Source organism: Pygocentrus nattereri, chromosome 23, assembly GCF_015220715.1.
Source record: "Pygocentrus nattereri isolate fPygNat1 chromosome 23, fPygNat1.pri, whole genome shotgun sequence".
Classification (NCBI taxonomy): Eukaryota; Metazoa; Chordata; class Actinopteri; order Characiformes; family Serrasalmidae; genus Pygocentrus; species Pygocentrus nattereri.
In genome coordinates this window covers 26,034,333-26,053,244 of record NC_051233.1, presented here as the reverse complement: position 1 = coordinate 26,053,244, position 18,912 = coordinate 26,034,333, and the positions used below count along the sequence as shown (strand labels likewise).

The 18,912-nt window shown below is 39.7% G+C and overlaps 1 protein-coding gene across 3 annotated transcripts; it reads right to left on the bottom strand.

Moving 5' to 3' along the window:
* Positions 1-9: 9 nt before the first annotated feature.
* On the bottom strand, positions 10-17,409 carry hoatz (HOATZ cilia and flagella associated protein). 3 transcript variants are annotated; one of them, XM_037533518.1, is made up of 6 exons: positions 17,194-17,409; positions 15,390-15,425; positions 15,239-15,309; positions 6,379-6,438; positions 4,820-4,969; positions 10-718 (listed from the first exon to the last, which is right to left on the bottom strand). In XM_037533518.1, exons 1-6 carry the CDS (start codon positions 17,393-17,395, stop codon positions 695-697), a joined length of 543 nt encoding a protein of 180 aa, XP_037389415.1. In that variant the 5' UTR covers positions 17,396-17,409; the 3' UTR covers positions 10-694. The 3 variants fall into 3 exon arrangements, with proteins under 3 accessions (XP_037389415.1, XP_017552934.1, XP_037389414.1); XM_017697445.2 differs by having other exon boundaries at positions 4,917-4,969; XM_037533517.1 differs by lacking the exon at positions 10-718 and having other exon boundaries at positions 4,666-4,969.
* Positions 17,410-18,912: the final 1,503 nt, after the last annotated feature.

Here is an 18,912-nt window from a genome sequence, read left to right as displayed (position 1 = left end):
ACCAAGTCATTCTGGCTTGACATTTATTTTGGTCCATTCATCATGAAATTTACACACAATGTGAAGGGCAACTGCCATTTTCAAGTGAAAAATGACAAAAATGACAAAAATGGAAATATGATTAAGCAACTGGACAGGCTTACTTTGAAATTTCTTCAACAGACACACAAATGTCAGTCATAACCATAACGTTCATGCATATCACAAGCAAAATGAACCATAATATGTTCATTAAAGTATCAAGCTCTGTTTTTCACAGTGTGAAGAAATTAACTCGCTTTGACAGTAAAGGTGTCCCATTTTAATAACATGGATTGGCATAATACTGTGTCTTTTGTACAATTTGTTTGCACTGCTCTGCTGAATCTGTAGCATGAAGTCATGGATATGAAGTGGTAACTAAAGTGGAGTGTGGTGAGCCAGCCTCAGTGGTGACTGCTTCATGGGGACTACTTTGCTATAAATGGCTATGAGATATTTCTCAATAAGGCAAATATTTGCAAGAATTCTCACTGTTTTCTCTGACACAGCCGATAAAGCCATTCACTCTTAACGTGCTGACTCTCCAGAATCTAAAATGTCTTAAACAGAGATGTTTGTAGTAGGAGAGGAGGAATGTCTCTGGTTACTGTGAACAACTGAAGGTGCCCTTCATATTAACGCTTGGACTTCCTTTATGTCCTGCTCCAGAACCTCAGGTGGAGTCTTTAGAGAAACCCTGTAAAAACACAGTATAATACAATTATAGTCAGTAAGCAGACTTGAAAAGACATAAAACACATTGTACTAGGTTGTGCTACACACAGTTATGTTGTTCCTAATCTAACACAAATGTTTCAACCCCTCAGCTAATTACCAGGCTACAGCATCACACAAAAAGGTGCAGAGCTTGTGGTCTCTATAGGAGTCGCACTGAGAGCTGCTGCCCGTGTACTCTGCCATCATTTAAAGATTCACATACTAGAAATGTTCTATCAGCAGTAAAGTAAGTGCTGCACTGTTCATCCTCACCTCAGCTGCCAGCTAATACCCACAGAGTAGCCATCATTAGTGATTTAGGGAAAGTGTTACAGAATGAGGCACATCATACATTAATCAGCAAAAGAACGGTTTTATATAGTAAGACAGTAAATCAATGGATTTGAACTGTCTTGGCTCAACTGTAGCTTATTATATATACATATATGTAGATCAGAAACAAAACCTTGAATTTGCATTTTAGCAGTTTTTCAGTTTTTGTTGCCCTTTAGATTTAATTATATGTATGTGTCAAATTAATGAAATGGCCCCAAAGTCCTTGGAAAAATGTCTGGTTCTATTGAAAAACATCAAAAGTAAAGTATGTTTTTTCCTTCTCCTGTAAAGTTCTCATTTTGGAGATTTTCCAACAGCAGTGATTATATATATATATATATGTAAAATCTTCTGCTATGTTTAGTGCAAAGTATCTGTCACAATTGGCCCCTCCAATCCCCATTGGGAACAGCCGAATGGGTCTCATTTCTGTATGTTCCTCCAGGTTGGAGCAGCAGTCCCCCAGCCCGAGTTCCTGATCCCGTGGCTGCACCCTGCTGCAAGCCTGATCCCGTGGCCGCACCCCGCGACACTTATGCACCTCCAGACCCGCCGCCGGTCGCCGCGACTCTGGACGTTGTTGCAGGCTCACCTGCCTCCGTGGACATCATTGCAGGCTCACCTGCCTCCGTGGAGGTCGTTGCAGGCTCGCCTGCCTCCATGTGTTTGTGTTGCGTTTTGGTTTGGCCCATGTGTTTTTGTTTTGGTTTTTAGTCCAGCCCCCTCGTTTCATGACTCCACCCCTGATTGTCTCCACCTGTTTCCCGCCTGTCCCTCGTTTGCCCTGTGTTATTTAAGCCCTGTGCTTTGCCCTTTGTTTTGCTGGTCTTTGTTCTGGTTGTACTGTTTGTTGTTTGACCATGCTTGGTGTGAAGTATTTGGATTTCTGTGTTCTTTTGTCATGTCTGACCCCTATTCTCTCCATGTTGACAGACTCCATTTGATCCTGGACCGTCTTGACCATGACCCTGGATTTGCCCACAATAAAAGTCACTTATCTCAGCACATGCGTCTGCCTCCTCGCTCCCCGGCATTACAGAAAGACCAGCCCACTAAGGATGCAGCGAGTTAGCGAGATACTGGTTTGTGGCTGTTCCATTGGGACGAACTCCGGCTGTTTCCACGCAGCCCGAGTTACCCATGTTTCAACGCCACCAAGCCAATGAGAGCAAATCCCCTGGCACTGAGGGTACAGGGGCATCTCGTCGGTCCTGTAGGAAGGTGAAGGACCATCCTGTCTTTGGTTTAGACGACGAGCACTCAGGTAAGTACCTTGGGTCTGCCTGTTTTGAACAACTCTGCAGGGAGGAGTGACCTGCAGCGCTAAATGTGGTTAGACGGCAGGAACATTCAGATAACCATTACTATGGTACTCGGCTCATTCTCAAGCACCAATGCGAGCTGCTGAAGTGAACCTTTGGAACGGCTGAGAGGGTCCCATTTCTGTTTGTTCCTCCAGGTTGGAGCTGCAGTCCCCAGCTCAAGTTCCTGATCCTGTGGCCGCACCCCGCGGCATTCCTGATCCCGCGGCTGCGCCCTGCGACACTCCCTGCCGCCAGTTGCAACGCCAGATGTCGTTGCAGGCTCGCCTGCCTCTGTGGACATCGTTGTAGGCTCACCTGCCTACGTGGACGTCGCAGCCCTTTTGTTCCCGCCCATCCCGCCCTCGCCTGTGTCTGTGGCTCCCCATGGGCCTCCCATTCCTCCTGTTTTTACTGTTCCCCATGGGCCTCCCGTTTCTCCCGTGTCTTTTCCCCATGGGCCTTCTGATCCTTCTGTGTCTCCTGTTTTGCCTTTTCCTTCGTTCTTACCCTCCTCTGTCCTTGTTCCCTTCTATTGTGTCTGTGCCATTTCCCGTTCCTGTGGTGGTTCCCGTTTCTGTCTCTCCTTCCGTTTCTGTCCCAGTGTCTGTCTGTGTGTCCATTTCTGTGCCGGTGTCAGTTTTGGTCCCTGTTCCCCTGTTGTTTGCTTGGTCTGTGTTACATTCTTGTTTTCCTCGTCCTCCCTCCATGTTTCAACCTCGTTCTGTTCCTGTTTCATTTGTTCCTGTGTCTGGTATTTCTTCGGTTCCGTCTCCTGTTTCTCGTGTCTCTGTTCCGGCTTCTGTTCCATGTTCTTCGTTTGGGTCTGCTCCTGTTCCTGCTCCGGCTTGTGTTCCTGCTTCTGTGCCTGTGGTTCCTGTTCCCTCTCCTGTCCCAGTGTCTGTGCCTTTGGCTTCCGCTCATGTTCCTGCTTCTGTGCCTGTTGTTCCTGCTTCTGCTTCTGTGCCCGTTGTTCCTGCTTCTGTGTCTGTGCTTGTTTAGTCCTGTCCTTGGTGTCTGTTTTGGTTTGGTTCTGTTGTGTTTTTTGGTTTTGTGGGGGGATCTGTCACGATTGTCCCCTCCCAGTCCTGTCCATGTGTTCGTGTTGTGTTGTGGTTTGGCCCATGTGTTTTTGTTTTGGTTTTTAGTCCAGCCCCCTTGTTTCATGACTCCACCCTTGATTGTCTCCACCTGTTTCCCACCTGTCCCTCGTTTACCCTGTGTTATTTAAGCCCTGTGCTTTGCCCTTTGTTTTGCGGGTCTTTGTTCTTGTTGTACTGTTTGTTGTTTGACCGTGCTTGGTGTGAAGTATTTGGATTTCTGTGTTCTTTTGTCATGTCTGACCCCTATTCTCTCCATGTTGACAGACTCCATTTGATCCTGGACCGTCTTGACCATGACCCTGGATTTGCCCACATTAAAAGTCGCTTATCTCAGCACATGCGTCCGCTTCCTCACTTGTTACAATATCTATTTATATACTGAATTTAACATATTAGAAATATAAAAAATAAGCAAATATTTTTTTATATAGGCCACATTTTATTGTTATTTTTTTTGTCCCCAATTTGTTAAATTCGGGAAATAAATGATGTCTTTTATACTTATTGTCACTTAAAATCTAAAAGGGAAAATTTGAAAAAACCCTACACACAAACACAGAGAGAGATAGAGAGCGAGAGATACCATGTATATAAAAAGCTCAAATCTCTTTTCCAGGGAGAAGGAAAAAAAACATTCTTTACTTTTCATGTAAGTTAATGGAACCAAAAAAATTCCAAGTAATTTTGGGCTATTTTTCTTTTGGTCACTTCTTCATTAAATTTACACACAATGTAAAGGGCAACAGGCATGTTCTTATTTCGTGTTGAATAAAGTTGAATAAGTTAAATAAAGGCATATATTTCTGAAACACCAAACAGAAAACTGTCCACACTGTTTTTTTTCTCTGTGGTATGTAGGTAGATACAGGCAAGCGAGCTCTCCCCCAGGTCAGGTCTTCAGGTTTACCATGTCAGAATGACAGATTAACAGTGGAATATATCCTCACTCTTGGTCTTCTGAAAGTCCTACACATGTCACTGACTCTAAATCTGAGTAACTTAATGCACCATTTCCATTGTAAAAAATTAAAAATTTAGCTTTTGTTAAAGGAAAAAAACACTTCACAAAGTCAGCCTCAATTTGTCCTGTTTTTTGTCAAATGCATGTACAAAACCCAGCCCACAAAACTCTCTTACCTGTAAAGTTGGAGCAATTCCTCTACCGAGAATTAAAAGGGAGTAGCCAATTATTTGTTCTCCTTTATTTTAATTAGATCTGATTTATGGCAGCAGCCTCAGCAAAACAGCTCCACCTCCCTCTTTCCCCAGCAGTAAATTCCCAGTCAGGATAGGGTTACTGCCTCTGTAGCCACATGATCAATGCAGGCCTCTATTACGCACCCTGCCTCTTTTATTGTAAGCAATTCCAAGCATCATTTCTCTACTGCTGCATCCCCAAAGGAATCTGAAGTTTAACAGCTCAAACTGTCTCTGGTACCTCTCAGTCAGGTCCAACCTTCTTGGCTTGTGCTGTAAGGATATCATCTCTTTCTGTGAAGAACAGAGAGTTAACATTTCACAGCTATGAAGAAACATGAGATTTACAACAAGGGAAGCTTTACATAGGAAATATTCTCAACTGCAAAACAGAGACAGTGTATTTAGATGGTAATAACATGAAAAATGCCATAATAATCAGAGAACAACTTTTTATTATAGTCATTTTGTTATTACCATGAAATAACAAGTTATCCGTTGTGAATAAAAGTGAATAGTTGTGAGTGGAATACGAAAAAGTCCCTCTATTTTTGGGGTTTAAAAAAGTTTCATTGCTTGACAGCCATGCTGTTGGTATGGTGGAAGATTTTTTTGTTGTGATTGTGACTGTTAATAACACATTCTTATTAAAGGGCTCATATCATGGATATTTTAAACTTGCCCACTTTTTAAAAACAATATGGTTCAATGTACTCTCTGGTCCAGACAGTTAAATTATGGAAGCTAAGCTGCAAAAACAGCCTGTTTTGAATTCACTGTTTTTTTAAAGTAACAAAGAGCAAAACATTCACACATATATGTGTATATATATATATATATATATATATATATATATATATATATATATATATATATATATATACAGCCTACAGTGGTTTAGCTCTGCCAATTCACATTGAAGTTATAAAGGGTAGTTTCAGCTAATACTTCTTTCTGAATGAGGTGCAATACACAGCAGCCAATCAGAGCAGAGATCATACATATATCAATCTTAAAGGAAAAGTCACCAAAACAGCCTACTTAATTCTAAGGGGTAAAGAAAGGTCCTATAAGAATGAATTACGACTGTTTTTTTTTGCTAAAAGCCACACATAGTGTAATTGGACTCGAGGGAAAATGCAGAAAAATGTATAATATTTTTTGGTTTTAAACCAAACTTGTCTGCTTCACATTAATCAAGATAAAATCCCTGCAACACACCTCTAATGATGTATTGCTTTTATGCACATTTGTGCAAAGTAAGCATGTAAAAGTAGACACTGGCTATGATGGTCTGATTAAACATGACTGGTAGGGTATGCTGCGGGGGGAGGATAAAGCCCCAGCAGCTTCTAATCATCACCCTTTTCCCCAGAGAGAAATGAAGGCCCAGTGGGGGCTCAGTTCCAGCCCACTCCACTCCTCTTTTCTCTGGGGTGGCCAGATTCAGAAGTGCTGAGGCTTTGAGGAAAAAGTGCTGAGGAGAGGGAGAAGCAGCGAGAGAGAGCACTCTAATGGATAGGAGAGAAATAAAACACTTGGCTGTCCAGAGGAGTCCTCTCCTGCCCTTTCCAAATCCACACAGGCTCTAACTGGGGTGAATTATGCACAGTCATATTTGCAACTAGACAGAAGTAAAGAGAACCAGCAATAAGGTTTTACGAAGGAGGTGAAGTGGATTCATCCTGTACCTCAGTCCTTACCTTAATGCGCTCTTCTCTTTGCTTCTTTAAGAGCATCATGATCTCATCTCGTTTCTTCGCCTTCAAAGAAAATGTAGACACAAGCAGTGAAGCGGCATGCAGCACATAATGAGTCCAGTTCAGTTAAACTTATTTATATAGATGTTTATAGAGGCGCCATGGCTGAAAAAAAAAAACATGAGGAGGAAACACTGAGAGGAACCAGGATTCAAAAGAAGAAACGCTTTAAAAGCATTAGGGAGAAATACTGAAAGGAACCAAGACTCATAAAGAGAAACCTATTAAGAACATAAGGAAGAACCGCTGAGAGGTACTAAGACTCAAAAGGAGAAACTTCTTAAGAGTATAAGGAAGAAATACTATGAGGAACCAAGACTCAAAAGAAAAATTTTCTTAAGAGCATGAAGAAGAACCCCTCTGAGGAACCAAGACTCAAAAGGAGAAAGAGTATAAGCAAGAAATACTGAGTAAATAAGAGAAACTAAGAGCCTAGCATCATTGAAAGGAAGAACCATTCAATGGAACCAAAACTCAAATAGAAAAATTTCCAAACAGCATGAAGAATAACCGCTTGGAGGAGCCAAGACGCAAAAGGAGAAACTCCTTAAAAGCATGAGGAAGAAATACTGAAAGGAACTAAGACTAAAAAGGAGAAACTCCTAAGGAAAATAGGAAGAGGGAAGAACCACTGAGAGGAGCCAAAACTTAAAAGGAGAAGCTAATTAAGAACATAAGGAAGAACCACCAAGAGGAACAAAGACTCAAAAGGAAAAACTTTCAAAGAGCATGAAGAAGAACCAGTCAGAGGAAGTAAGACTCAAGAAGAAAAACTCCTTAAGAGCTTGAGGTAGAACCTCTGAGAGGGACCTGGACTTAAAAGGAGACACTCCCTAAGAGCATGAGGAAGAAATACTTAGAGAAACCAAGACTCAAAAGGAGAAACCCCTTAAGAACATAAGGAAGAATCACCAAGAGGAGCCAAGACTCAAACGAAAAAAAAAAAACGCTCAAAGCAACCAAGACTCAAAATGAAAAAAAAAATCCTTAAGAACATAAGGAAGAACCACTGAGAGAAACCAAGACTCAAAAGGAGAAACTCCCTAATAGTATGGCAAAGAAACGCTGAGAGGAACCAAGACTCAAAAGGGGAAAACTCCTTAAACGCTCAAGGATTAAACGGAAAGGAACCAAGACTCGAAAATAGAACCCATGTTCCTCTCACCCACACCAGATAAGCTCATGGCTAATGTTAAAGGTCTACCAGAAATCTATCAGACAAACATCTAATGGATCTACAATTGTACTAGATATGTACAAAGTGTTAAACATGTGAATATTCTAGGAGTAAGTTAGTTTAGTAAGTATGAGACAGAATTACAGTGCAAAAAACAGTCTGGAATTCCTGATTACAAATCATGACAAGGGTGAAGAAAGATCCAAACTGAAGGTAAAACGAGCCAGGATGTTGTCTATAGCCACCTGAGTTTCAGCCCACAAAAACCCATACGTGCATATAGTCTTTGTGATGCTGAGAAGGCAGTTTGCAGCAGCAGCCAACCGCTACAACTGCTAAACAAGCCTCATAACTCTCATTTAACACACCCACTTTCTGGCTACATGGCTGGCTGGAGTTTAATATCATCTGATTGATTCCATTCCGAATATGGCCTCTGTAGCCATTTATCAAGCAGACATGATTTCACAGCAGGTTAATCAGTTACAGTAACGTAATGCAGTGTCGAATTTGATTATTATCGTTTGCTATAAACATTACTCATGCTACACGCTCCCAAAGCACTCAAAGTGAAATCTAAAGGAATTAGACTCGCCAAAGAATCATCTGTAAATTCCATCCAACTGTATAATGGCTAAATTACATTACCCATGGTATGAGAGAATTCTTTTGTGTTCTAACACAAGACACTGGATGCAAAAATGGCACAATTGACTTTGCATCCAGCATTAAGTGAGTCTCTTCGGTGGAAAAGGCTATTTTTTCTAATAAAGCCAGACATTTGTCTATAGATCTCTGCTTTGGAGGCCTAGGAAAGAAGGTTAATTACTTAAGAGGACTTGAATGAAATGAATTTGGTCTCTAGAGGGCCATCTATCCTGGGGCTTCCATGTGGATTGCTCTCAGTGGAGCAGTGGAGAAATGGGAAGAACTCTTCTTCAGTCTAAATGCAAGCTGTAAGTGAATAACTTAACAGTGGGTCAAAGGAGAACAACACATTGGGAAGTTCATGAAGTTCTGTGACTGGGAAATGATGCATCTATGTTGTTTTTCACAATCAGGGTAAGCTCTTGATAATACATAAATCCTTAAACCCTCTACTGCACGCATTATGAGAGCAATTAAAAAACGTCACCTTCTTGCATACAATGGTCCTTCATTATTAAGTTATATTATTATAAAATTATATGTTACGATTATTAACAATCAGCCCTGATTATTAAATGAAAAAACATCAAAAAACATCATAAACATCACAATTAATGTACTATTTTTTGGAGTATGTTGCTGTGAGGCAACACTATGAAACTATAGGAAGAAATGGAATAAAGCCAAGTTCCCTGAAGTGGCGCGACCTGGCTTATGACTGGCTAAATCCGTTCCACTGCCACTGTTGCTTCTAGGCAACAAACATATTTCTGTAAATTCTCATAACAAAAAAAATGTATACTGAATATTAAATATAAGAGACAGAGACACAAAATACATGCTTTTTATTGACTTAGTCAAGCTCTTTCCTTTATTGCTAACCCTATTATTGTCTTTAAATATGTATAATGTTCTTGTAAAGTGAGAAAAACGAGTTTGTTGCCCTAAGGCAACATCGTGCAATAGATGGTTAAGTTCTAAAGTCCTTAAATGCTTTAAAAGAATATCTAATAATCACCTCTGATAATGTTTTCTAAGACCAGGCCTCATCTGCTTCCCGAAAACAGGCCTTTGAATGGCCTCACACTGGCTGACCAAGGAGCAGTTGCATCAAAACAAACTAAACTTGAGGTGGACTGGAGAAAACTTAATTAAATGTATGAAAAATACATTGAAACTGAAAAATGCAGGACTACAGGTTGCATTCCAGTAATCAAAGAAAGCATTCTACACTCTTATTTGGCTGAATCGTTTAACCAACACTGTGGAGGTCATTAATCCTGAGCCACGGTGAACTTTTATCCTTTTAATGACAAGGCAAATAAACAGCCAATAGCGCCTTTACTCTAATAATACGATTTCTGTTGTCACATTTTGGCCTGGAAAAAAAAAGGTGCACACTAATATTTGGTTGGCCTGTCTTTAGCTTTAATTATGGCACACACTCACTTACGTTGACAACCTTATGCAACATCACAACATTCATTTTTGGCATTACTGCATTAATTTTTGTAATCTTGTATTGACAACAGGAGAGTCGAACCACTCCGTAAAGTCTGAAGATCAGGACTGTGGTGCCCATTCAAGTGAGTAAACGATTCCTCATGCTCTCCCAACCACTCTTTCACAATGTAAGCCCAATGAATCTTGGCATTGTCGGCCTTGAATACACCAGCGAAGAAAAAACCCATTGATGGTCAGTACATTCAAGGAGTCAGCTGACCTCATTTTATTGCCACATAATATTGCTTAGCCTAGACTCGACCAACTGAAGCAACCCCAGATCATAACACTGCCACCAGAGGCTTGTACAATGTGCACTAGGCATGATGGATCCATCTCTTTATGCGCTTCTCTTCATACCCTGTTGGGCCAAACGCTCTACAATAGGGTAGATCTGGACTCGTCAGACCACATGACCTTTTCATTGCTCCAGACTTCAGTCTTTATGTTCTCCAGTAAACTAAAGCCCTTATGTGACCACACTTTTTTCTGACCACATTTTCTGACCACCCTTCCATGAAGTTGATGGCTCACCACTATCTTTCCAGGCTTTAACAATGCACTCGGACAGTTCTGAACCAAATTCCAGTAATTTCGTCAATCTCCTTAGTTGTTTTCTTTGCTTGATGAAGGCCAATAATCTGACCCTTCTGAAACACACGACCAAAGGATACATCTTCCGACATGCTTGATTAACCTCTTGTTCTCCGGGGTATATTTTGGTTTGTCCACCTGAATTTACATGACCAAATCGTAAGGCAAATAATTGTGTAACTGTATGAAATAACTGTATATTTTAATTTTATTTATTTATTTATTTATTTAGGTAAAAGCTCCCCTCAAATTAACAGAACATGTGTTTTATGACCACACATATTGCTATATGTTACAATTTGCTGCTGAAAGCCAAAAATCTTAAACGCTCTGTGTATAATTTTATAAAAATCATTTTTACAGAGTTCATCACTGAAGAGACGACATCTGTTTATAGTTTATAGCCCAGATTTGTGGAAAAATGGGTCGAGGTTCAGTAGACAAAAAATGTGAATTCAGCTTCTTCTATTATAAGGCTTAAAAATTCCATTACCCACCTATTTGACTGGAAAGAAGTTCTTATATGACACCCACCTTCTGAATGTGGCTTATGAAGGTTATGAAGAATATGACAAAGTGAGTTTTGGAAACACCGGTGGTCAGGTTAAAAGAATTCTTGCCAGCTGAAACATAATCATAATCACTGCAGTAATTATACAATCAAAGGCTCTTATTATTGGTCAGGCAGTGTATAAAGAAAAAGATCTAACGTGGCTAAAAATCCATACGTTTTATTATGTCTGAATCACAAAATACCATTTTAAAAAGAAAACAAACGTATATAACATACTTCACACCTCCAGCTTCGCTTACAGTTACTCTATAACCATAAAATGATTAAAAGATATAAATTACACAGACTGTGATCCTGTGGGCCTTGCAAAGTTAAACACTATCTGCATTTTAAAGCCATTTCCAGTCTCAAACTGAGCTTTTCCTCACTCCAGATCCCACAGTGGGATAAATAGACTTTCCCTGAATTCTCCAAGCCCCCTTCACAGATGAATTGATCTGCAGAGTACTCACTGCAGGCTTTGGCCTACTAATCCGATTAGTGGCCTCGGTTAGCAGGACATAGCAAGAGATGGAGGCATCACAAGCACATTCATCAGCACAGGAGCGCAGGGCTAAGTGGGGCTAAGAAGCTCGTTAAAGATGCCAGACTCTGGGATAGCATTACTGAATTGGCTCCCGGGTGGTTCTGCTGTGGGAGAATTTACACGGGTTGGACAGCGATGGAGGGCTCTAAATCAAAGCGCCCCAGACTGCTTTTATCACATTAGTCCTGATTCAAAGCATCAGGTGCACACAGAAGACGGACAATCACTCAGGAGAGTTTTATTAGCTGATAATATGCAGCGCACAACGCATCAGGAGCTGTGTTTTAGAGGAATCATGGTGTCTGTTAAAAAGCCCATAGCCCACTTTTTTCTGGTCTTATATTTTTTCCTCTGAGAACCACTTATGACATTTGTGTGGTTCAACATACAAAAGACAGTCAGAATAATTGTCCATCCTCCCTTCCCTTAGAATTACTATCTTTTAGACTGATATATGTAAATGAGCTCTGTTCTGATTGGCTTTAAAAATCAGTCCTGGCTGCAACACTCCTTTTAACTTTACCATTAATGGGTGGGCCTGAACTGCTGTAAGTTGAATAGGTGGATAAATGTAAATGTGTGACATCACAAAAACAGTCAATTTAAAACAGGCTGTTTTTGCAATTTAGTTTCCATATATGGAGACTGGGAAGCTGGGAACAGTATTTAAAATATTTACATACTGCATCTGACTATTTTGTTTTTTAAAAAATTAGAAAAATGTTGGTGTTCCGTGATATGGGCCCTTTAAGGGCAGGTGATATAAATGGAATTTTTTTTTACTACAGTATTTTCCATGACCAGGACAAAAATTCTATACTTATACTTAACAAAAAGTTTGGATTTTTAATAATAATCATTAATAATAATAATAATAACAACAACATTAACAAATAATGATAATAATTCTTCTTATTATTGTTATTATTACTAGTTGGCTTATTAAGGGCTTAAAGACGTATCCTGGAGTAACTTCATACTGGTATTCACCTTTATACTGGTAACCTTCCTACCCATTTAAAGTACATGCTCCTATGCACATGTAGGAGTGTGTGGCCTAGACTACGATGCTAATCAGGTGAATATTATTATTGTAACCAACACATATTCTTCACAATAAAGTAAATACTTTTTACTTTACTTTTACTTTAAATTTTATACAGAGATGTAATCCAGCTGCAGCAGTTTCAGCACAATCTCGCCTGAATCGCGGGGGCGTTTAGTGGCGGCATACATCTGAGTCAATTTACGTTGTGATCTTAAGTGCGCTGTGAAGCTGGTGGGAGGTTCATTTTGTTAATGCAGTCTGCTGAGCCTTTTTGCTTAAAGCCAGCAGATTTTGCCTGCCAGATCCACACCCAGCAAAACCCCTCTGATCTCAAGTCATCTTTCATCAGAGATCTATAACCGCCCACTGCAAACCAGCTCCCAATCCGCCATTAGTGCTAGTATACAATTACAAAGAATAGAAGAAAACTCAATTAGATGCACCTGTAATATGCTTATCTTGTAGGCCAGCTCACTGGTAAAAGAAGTTTTGAGAAATATTTATCATCATTAGTGGTCAATATGGTCAGCATACACTGCTCAGCCATGCTAGGAATCTGCAGGAGAAAATGAGAGAAACCGCCTTAACTGTCTTAAGAACAATGTCAATTTCGAGTCAGACTAAACCACATCTGAGATTGACATGAGATTAGCATGAACAGGATGGTGATGCATAAACTTACACCGTGTGTGAAATACCCCTTGGTATTCAGCAGGAACCACGTTGGCTGGCTAGTCCAGCATTGGTGAGCTGCTAACTCGCTATAATGGTGCTTCAATGGCAGCAAAATGTTTGGCTTAACAATGCTGGAAATTCACTTTTACAGTTTGGTAATAGTCTTCCACACATCAGCTGAGATCTTATATATCTCCTTTTTTGTCTTTGGTTTGAGAAATGAGTAACAATTCACTCTTTCCACCAAACTGTTGGTGAATTAGGCACGTTTTCAGATTAACAAATGTACAACAGCATATTGTAATTTTTTTCAGAGGTATCCTTGATATAGTTCAAGTTGCTGGGCTATGAAGGACCAACTAGTTCAAGGTTGGCAACATGCGGCTCTATTACTGCCATGTTGCGGCTGCAGACTTTGATTTTTACTAAAGGTAAAATAACCGTCTTTGCAGAAAAATAAAGCTGTGGATCTTTCTAACACAGTTTTAACAATAAATGGGCTTAAATGCTGTAGATAATGTGGCTTATATCTGCTAATTCCCCAACCTTTAACACTGATGGTTGATGCACAGGCTGCTGGTCACCATAGCAATGCAGACAACAATCACACCTAGCTAGTGGCTAACAGTTAGACAAAGAGAAAGATTTAAGACGAACATTGATAATTTGGAGACAACGGCACTTATTTACATTTATAATCACTCCAGCTGCTTTCCTGATACGTTTAATCTTAAACGAGAAAATGTCAAACACTAAAAAGTTGGGAAGCTGAAGTCAGCTTCCTGTTCGAATTCTCCCATTTCACCTTAAATGGTGCAGCAGTTACATTATGGTACCGAGAAGCCGGTGAATGAAAAGCTGACTTCAGCCTCATGAAAAGTCCAACGGTGACAGATATGTTACCAGAAACCAGAATTTTTTTTTCCACAGAAAAGTTTCCTGCTGGAGATGTGAGAAAAGTGTTTATAGCTTAAGAGTTAAAGCTTAAAGCAGAGCAAAGTAAATCTGCATTTTCGTTTAGATTATATTTTTGTAGCCTGTACTAGTACATCAGCACATACTGAGTCATATTTACAGCCGAGATGGTAAAATCGACATAATATGCTGTGGTTCCCAAAGTGGTTTGATTTTTGTTGAATGGCTTTTCTTAACATTTGGGTTGCTGACCACTGAACTATGTGAACCAATTTGCTACAGCACCACCCTGAGGCAAACCAGTGCTGCATCTCTACTGGGAATATCAAGTACTATAGTAGATTGTAGGTGAAGCTGCTAAACAATGACCTTTCCCTGAATTTGTAAATGAGCGCCTATTTTTCCCTAATAGACAGTATGATGTCATACTGATACATGTATGAGTTTGATTTTGAGGGATTCAGGAGGTCCAAGAGGTGTTTTTCATACCTTTAACCTACATACAGTTTAACACCTCTAGGCCAAGCATTAGTGATGAATCACAGTTAAGAAATTGCAGGCAAAAGCAGCACCTTAGGCTGTCCTGAGAGTAGTTATGGTTGGTTTGCTAGTCTTCAAACACAAATTTACAAGTGAATCTTAAAGTGCTTAAGTCGTTGTCAGCCACCTTCAACTGAAATTCATCAGGGGAATTATAAAAGCTTCATTTTACTGTGCATGATCTGTATATCTCTGGTCTCACAAGTGCTTTAGTAATTACATTACAGCAAGTTGAATCAGTCATGGTATTATGCATACCCTTTTTCATATATAAAGATGTAGAGGAGTGATGGAGGGCCCAGCACAGCACATCTCAGACAGAGCAGAAAAGAGTACCATCATACATCACAGGCCACTTGAGCACGGAATCGAACCGTCTTCCATTTGAGAGGACGAGTCATCTTCCGATGCTATCAATACTTGGCCTGCAAAGTCGGTTTGAAGCATTTCCTCTTGGATTTCTCATTAAGACTATGACCCGTTTTTTGTGCAAGTCATCGTTATGACAATTATGACGCCGACTTTTTCGATTTTAATTTGAGCAGCTGTAATACCTCATGCTCAAACAAGGACACTGCAGGTTAGAGAGAGATTGTTCCTCACCATTTCCATATATCTCTTCCTCTCATCCTCCATCTGTCTCTGATAAGCCCTCTGAAGGACCTCATCATTCTCTGGAGGGGGACATGGGGTCAGATAGGGTGAATGAAAGGGAGAGAAAGTAATGAAATGCAGAATAAAGCATGTTACTTACTGGGGTTTGATGAAAGACTGGGACCGCGGTTGGGGGCTAACAGGGAAAATAACAATAACAAAATGATTAGGACTTTCCTTTAAAACATATACTACACACATACTTACATCTATATATAAGTGAAAGTATTGTACCAAAGTCCAAAACTGTTTATCTTAGTAGTTAGAGTAGCTTTTACCAGTAAAATGCTATATAACATTACAGTGCCAGTCATTTTTGTATTAAAACGTTAGAAGAACAAAAAGTTGTTAGAAGAAAACAGGTTCAGTTCCTGACTTCTCGCTGAACACCCAGGAATGAAAGGATTTATTTAATCCCATCAGCAGCACCTGAATCAGTTTATGAGTAATAATAAAGGGTTGATTAGATAAAACAGGTACTGGACGGTGAATAGAAATACTGGCCTTCCTTGAGGAGAACTTGTGGTGATGTTTAGACAATGACATGCATAAAAAGTGTTTTCTTTCTTTCTATCTATCTATCTATCTATCTATCTATCTATCTATCTATCTATCTATCTATCTATCTATCTATCTATCTATCTATCTATCTATCTATTGCTGCTGTTGGGAAAAAAACATTTTTCAGTTTTTGACATAATTTGAAAGTGCCTATTGTTCTTTACATTGTTCTTTACAAAAGAAATTTGTAAAGAAGTTTTTCAAAATTACTTGAAAAATTGTTTTGGTTCCATGGACTTACATTAAAAGTAAATTATGTTTCTTTATGTTTTTTACAAGGTTTTGTTTCAACAACAGTGAGATTGTAAAACACATATAATTATATTAATATATTATATAGTTAGAATGAGAATAATAAGAATAGTAGAATGTCTAGATTTGTAAAATGTCTCCTTTCCTCAAGGAGAGCCTTGGAAATGATTATTATTATTATATACATTAAATCAATATTATTTGTAGTAATTCTAATCATTTTAAAATCTCTCTCTCTCTCTCTCTCTCTCTCTATGACCAATATGGTCCAAAAAAAAATTTATATATATATATATATATATATATATATATATATATATATATGTGTGTGTGTGTATATGACCATATTGATTACATGATCAAGACATATGAAAACATGTGATAGCCTGTACCCTGGAAAACATGGTAGGTATGCATTGTATTTTGCTATTTTCACTGTTGCATTTCAATAAGGAAAATCTGTTTAAAGTACTGCACAGTGGAACGCAGTATAGCTGTGCTTTCATCACATCTTTACATCTTTTTTTTGGGGGGGGGGGTATGGCAAAAATACGATATAACAATACTTCAAGACTTTTTAATGATGAATGATATGCATCACAACAGGTGGGACAGAAAAAATAGAACATGTAGTGCCACATGTAATATAATAATAATAATGATGATGATGATGATGATGATGATGATGATTACTACTATACACCTACAGCTACAAATATTTTATTCAGTATTTCACAAACTGCTCTGCACTAAATCCAAACAAGCCTAATTATGCATGATCTACTCAGAAAAACACATTGTGACAATTAATCATGATCATCACTGTACATCCCTATAACATTTCAAAGCGGATTATTCAACCTTGGCATGAATTCAGCGTTTGGTTTTTAAAAGCGTATCCTCATGCAGTGAGAGGTGAAGCGACGTTAATACGGTGCCACAGTGGCTTTGTTTTCGTTCTGGAGAGCACATCGTCTTGTCACTGCGGAAAGATAACGTCATGTGTCCACTGCATTTCACCGTTTGCAATTCAGTTCAATTTGGGTCCCCACAAAGAGTTAAATACTCGCACACCGAACTGTATAACTCACGTTGTGGGGACTTGGCCACCTTCAGCCGCTGCCTGATGTCTACAGAGACCAGGCTGGACTCTACTGGCGGCTGCAGAGACAGCGAATTCCAGAAGACCTTCGCGTAGGCCACGTCCTCCTGCGACGAGCCTTCAAACACGGTGAAATACTTCTCCAAATCTGAGTGGCTGTCCAGAGCACTGAAGTCCTGTAGTTCGTTCATGATCCTCTTGTTCTAGGCCGTCGCCGGAAAGGCCGCCGGATGGTTGGCAAGGAAGCGTTGCTAGGCTCTGTTGCCAAGGAAACTGGACGCTTTCGTGTCGCGGTAGTCATGGAGACGGGACGCTTTCTGCCCTACACTAATAAATATTCAGACGCCAAAGCGCAACTGGAGTTTATTATTAAGAAATATTTGCGTTTCGAGAAAAACACAGTCATTAGGTGCCTAAGCAGGAGGAGTGTTTTTACTGTTAAAACATTAGAACAAGTGAAAACATTAAAGGTGAACTCCCACGAGCTTTCATTCGTTTTTTTCAATTTCAGTTCTGCTGAATTAAGTTTAGCGTGTCAACAACGTCGTTCAGAGTGATTTACTGTGAAACGCTTCGTTCTAGAGAAACTGAGCCAGTCAGAATTGTTCACAGTGGTGGTGATAGGAACCAGACGCCCACCTCTAAAAGCTCCCTCACGGAACGTTAAAACAGGAAACAATTACGAATACATTAAATGTCTGAGACATAGTTTAATGACAGCTTTGTGATCATGTTTTTGGTCTAAAACATATTTTAATAAATTGATGTAAATCCATTCACGGCGGAGGAATACATGCAGGGTGCTGTGAGGCTAAATTGTCGCCCCATAAAACTTTTTTTTTTCAGATTTGTCACTATCACAATTTAAAAAGATGCTTTTCCAGCTGTTCTTTGGTAAAGAAAATGGCTCTACATAGAACAAAGAACACTCAAAGAACCCTCTGCATGACTAGTTGAAGAAGAACGTGAAAAGGGATCTTCTAAAATGTTCTATTCTTACAGGTTTGACATGGTTAAAACAGCAGAAGCATTTTTTGAGCTATATAGAATCATCTGAAACTCAGAGGGCCTGTGTAAGATTGTTTTGGATAACACATAAAATGGCCATACTTGCTTTGTAGACATTGGGACTCCTGGTTCCCATCGTCACCACTGCAAAGAAACCAGTTTCTCTAAAAAGGCACCAGTTCAGATCAAACCGGTCTCAATGACTTTGAACCTCAACCCCTGAGAAAATTTGAGAAAAACATTGGAAAAACTGGAAAAAAACGAAAGAAAATTTGGATTTGTTATATTCCATCACCAGCACACCTGATGAATGACTGATTAGCCAAACTGGGTGTTGAATGAAAGCTGCACATAATGGACTCCCTCAAGGAAAGGCTTGAAAATGGTTAAATGACACTGGCATACATATAGTGCACCCATCCATCCATCCATTTTCTAAGCCGCTTCTCCGTCAGGGTCGCGGGGGGATGCTGGAGCCTATCCCAGCAGTCTTCGGCGGAAGGCCATACAGTCAATACTATTAATGCTATTTGTATTCATATTCATATTAGAAATGCATACAAATACTAGAGCTCTTCAGAGGCAAAATGCTTGCTGGCAGATTAAATACCTTCTTTACATCTAATTTTCTCAGACGCCCAAATATTTGCCCAATATTGCATGTTGACAGGACACACTGGGCCTCATTCACCAGCCGTTC

Bases quoted from the DNA above. Each gene is read 5' to 3' on its own strand.
- hoatz (XM_037533518.1), bottom strand. From the start codon at position 17,395: ATGAACGAACTACAGGACTTCAGTGCTCTGGACAGCCACTCAGATTTG. The intron at 15,426-17,193 runs GTGAGTTATACA...TTTCCCTGTTAG, and splicing joins GGTGGCCAAGTCCCCACAAC to CCCCCAACCGCGGTCCCAGT. The intron at 15,310-15,389 runs GTAAGTAACATG...GTCCCCCTCCAG, and splicing joins CAGTCTTTCATCAAACCCCA to AGAATGATGAGGTCCTTCAG.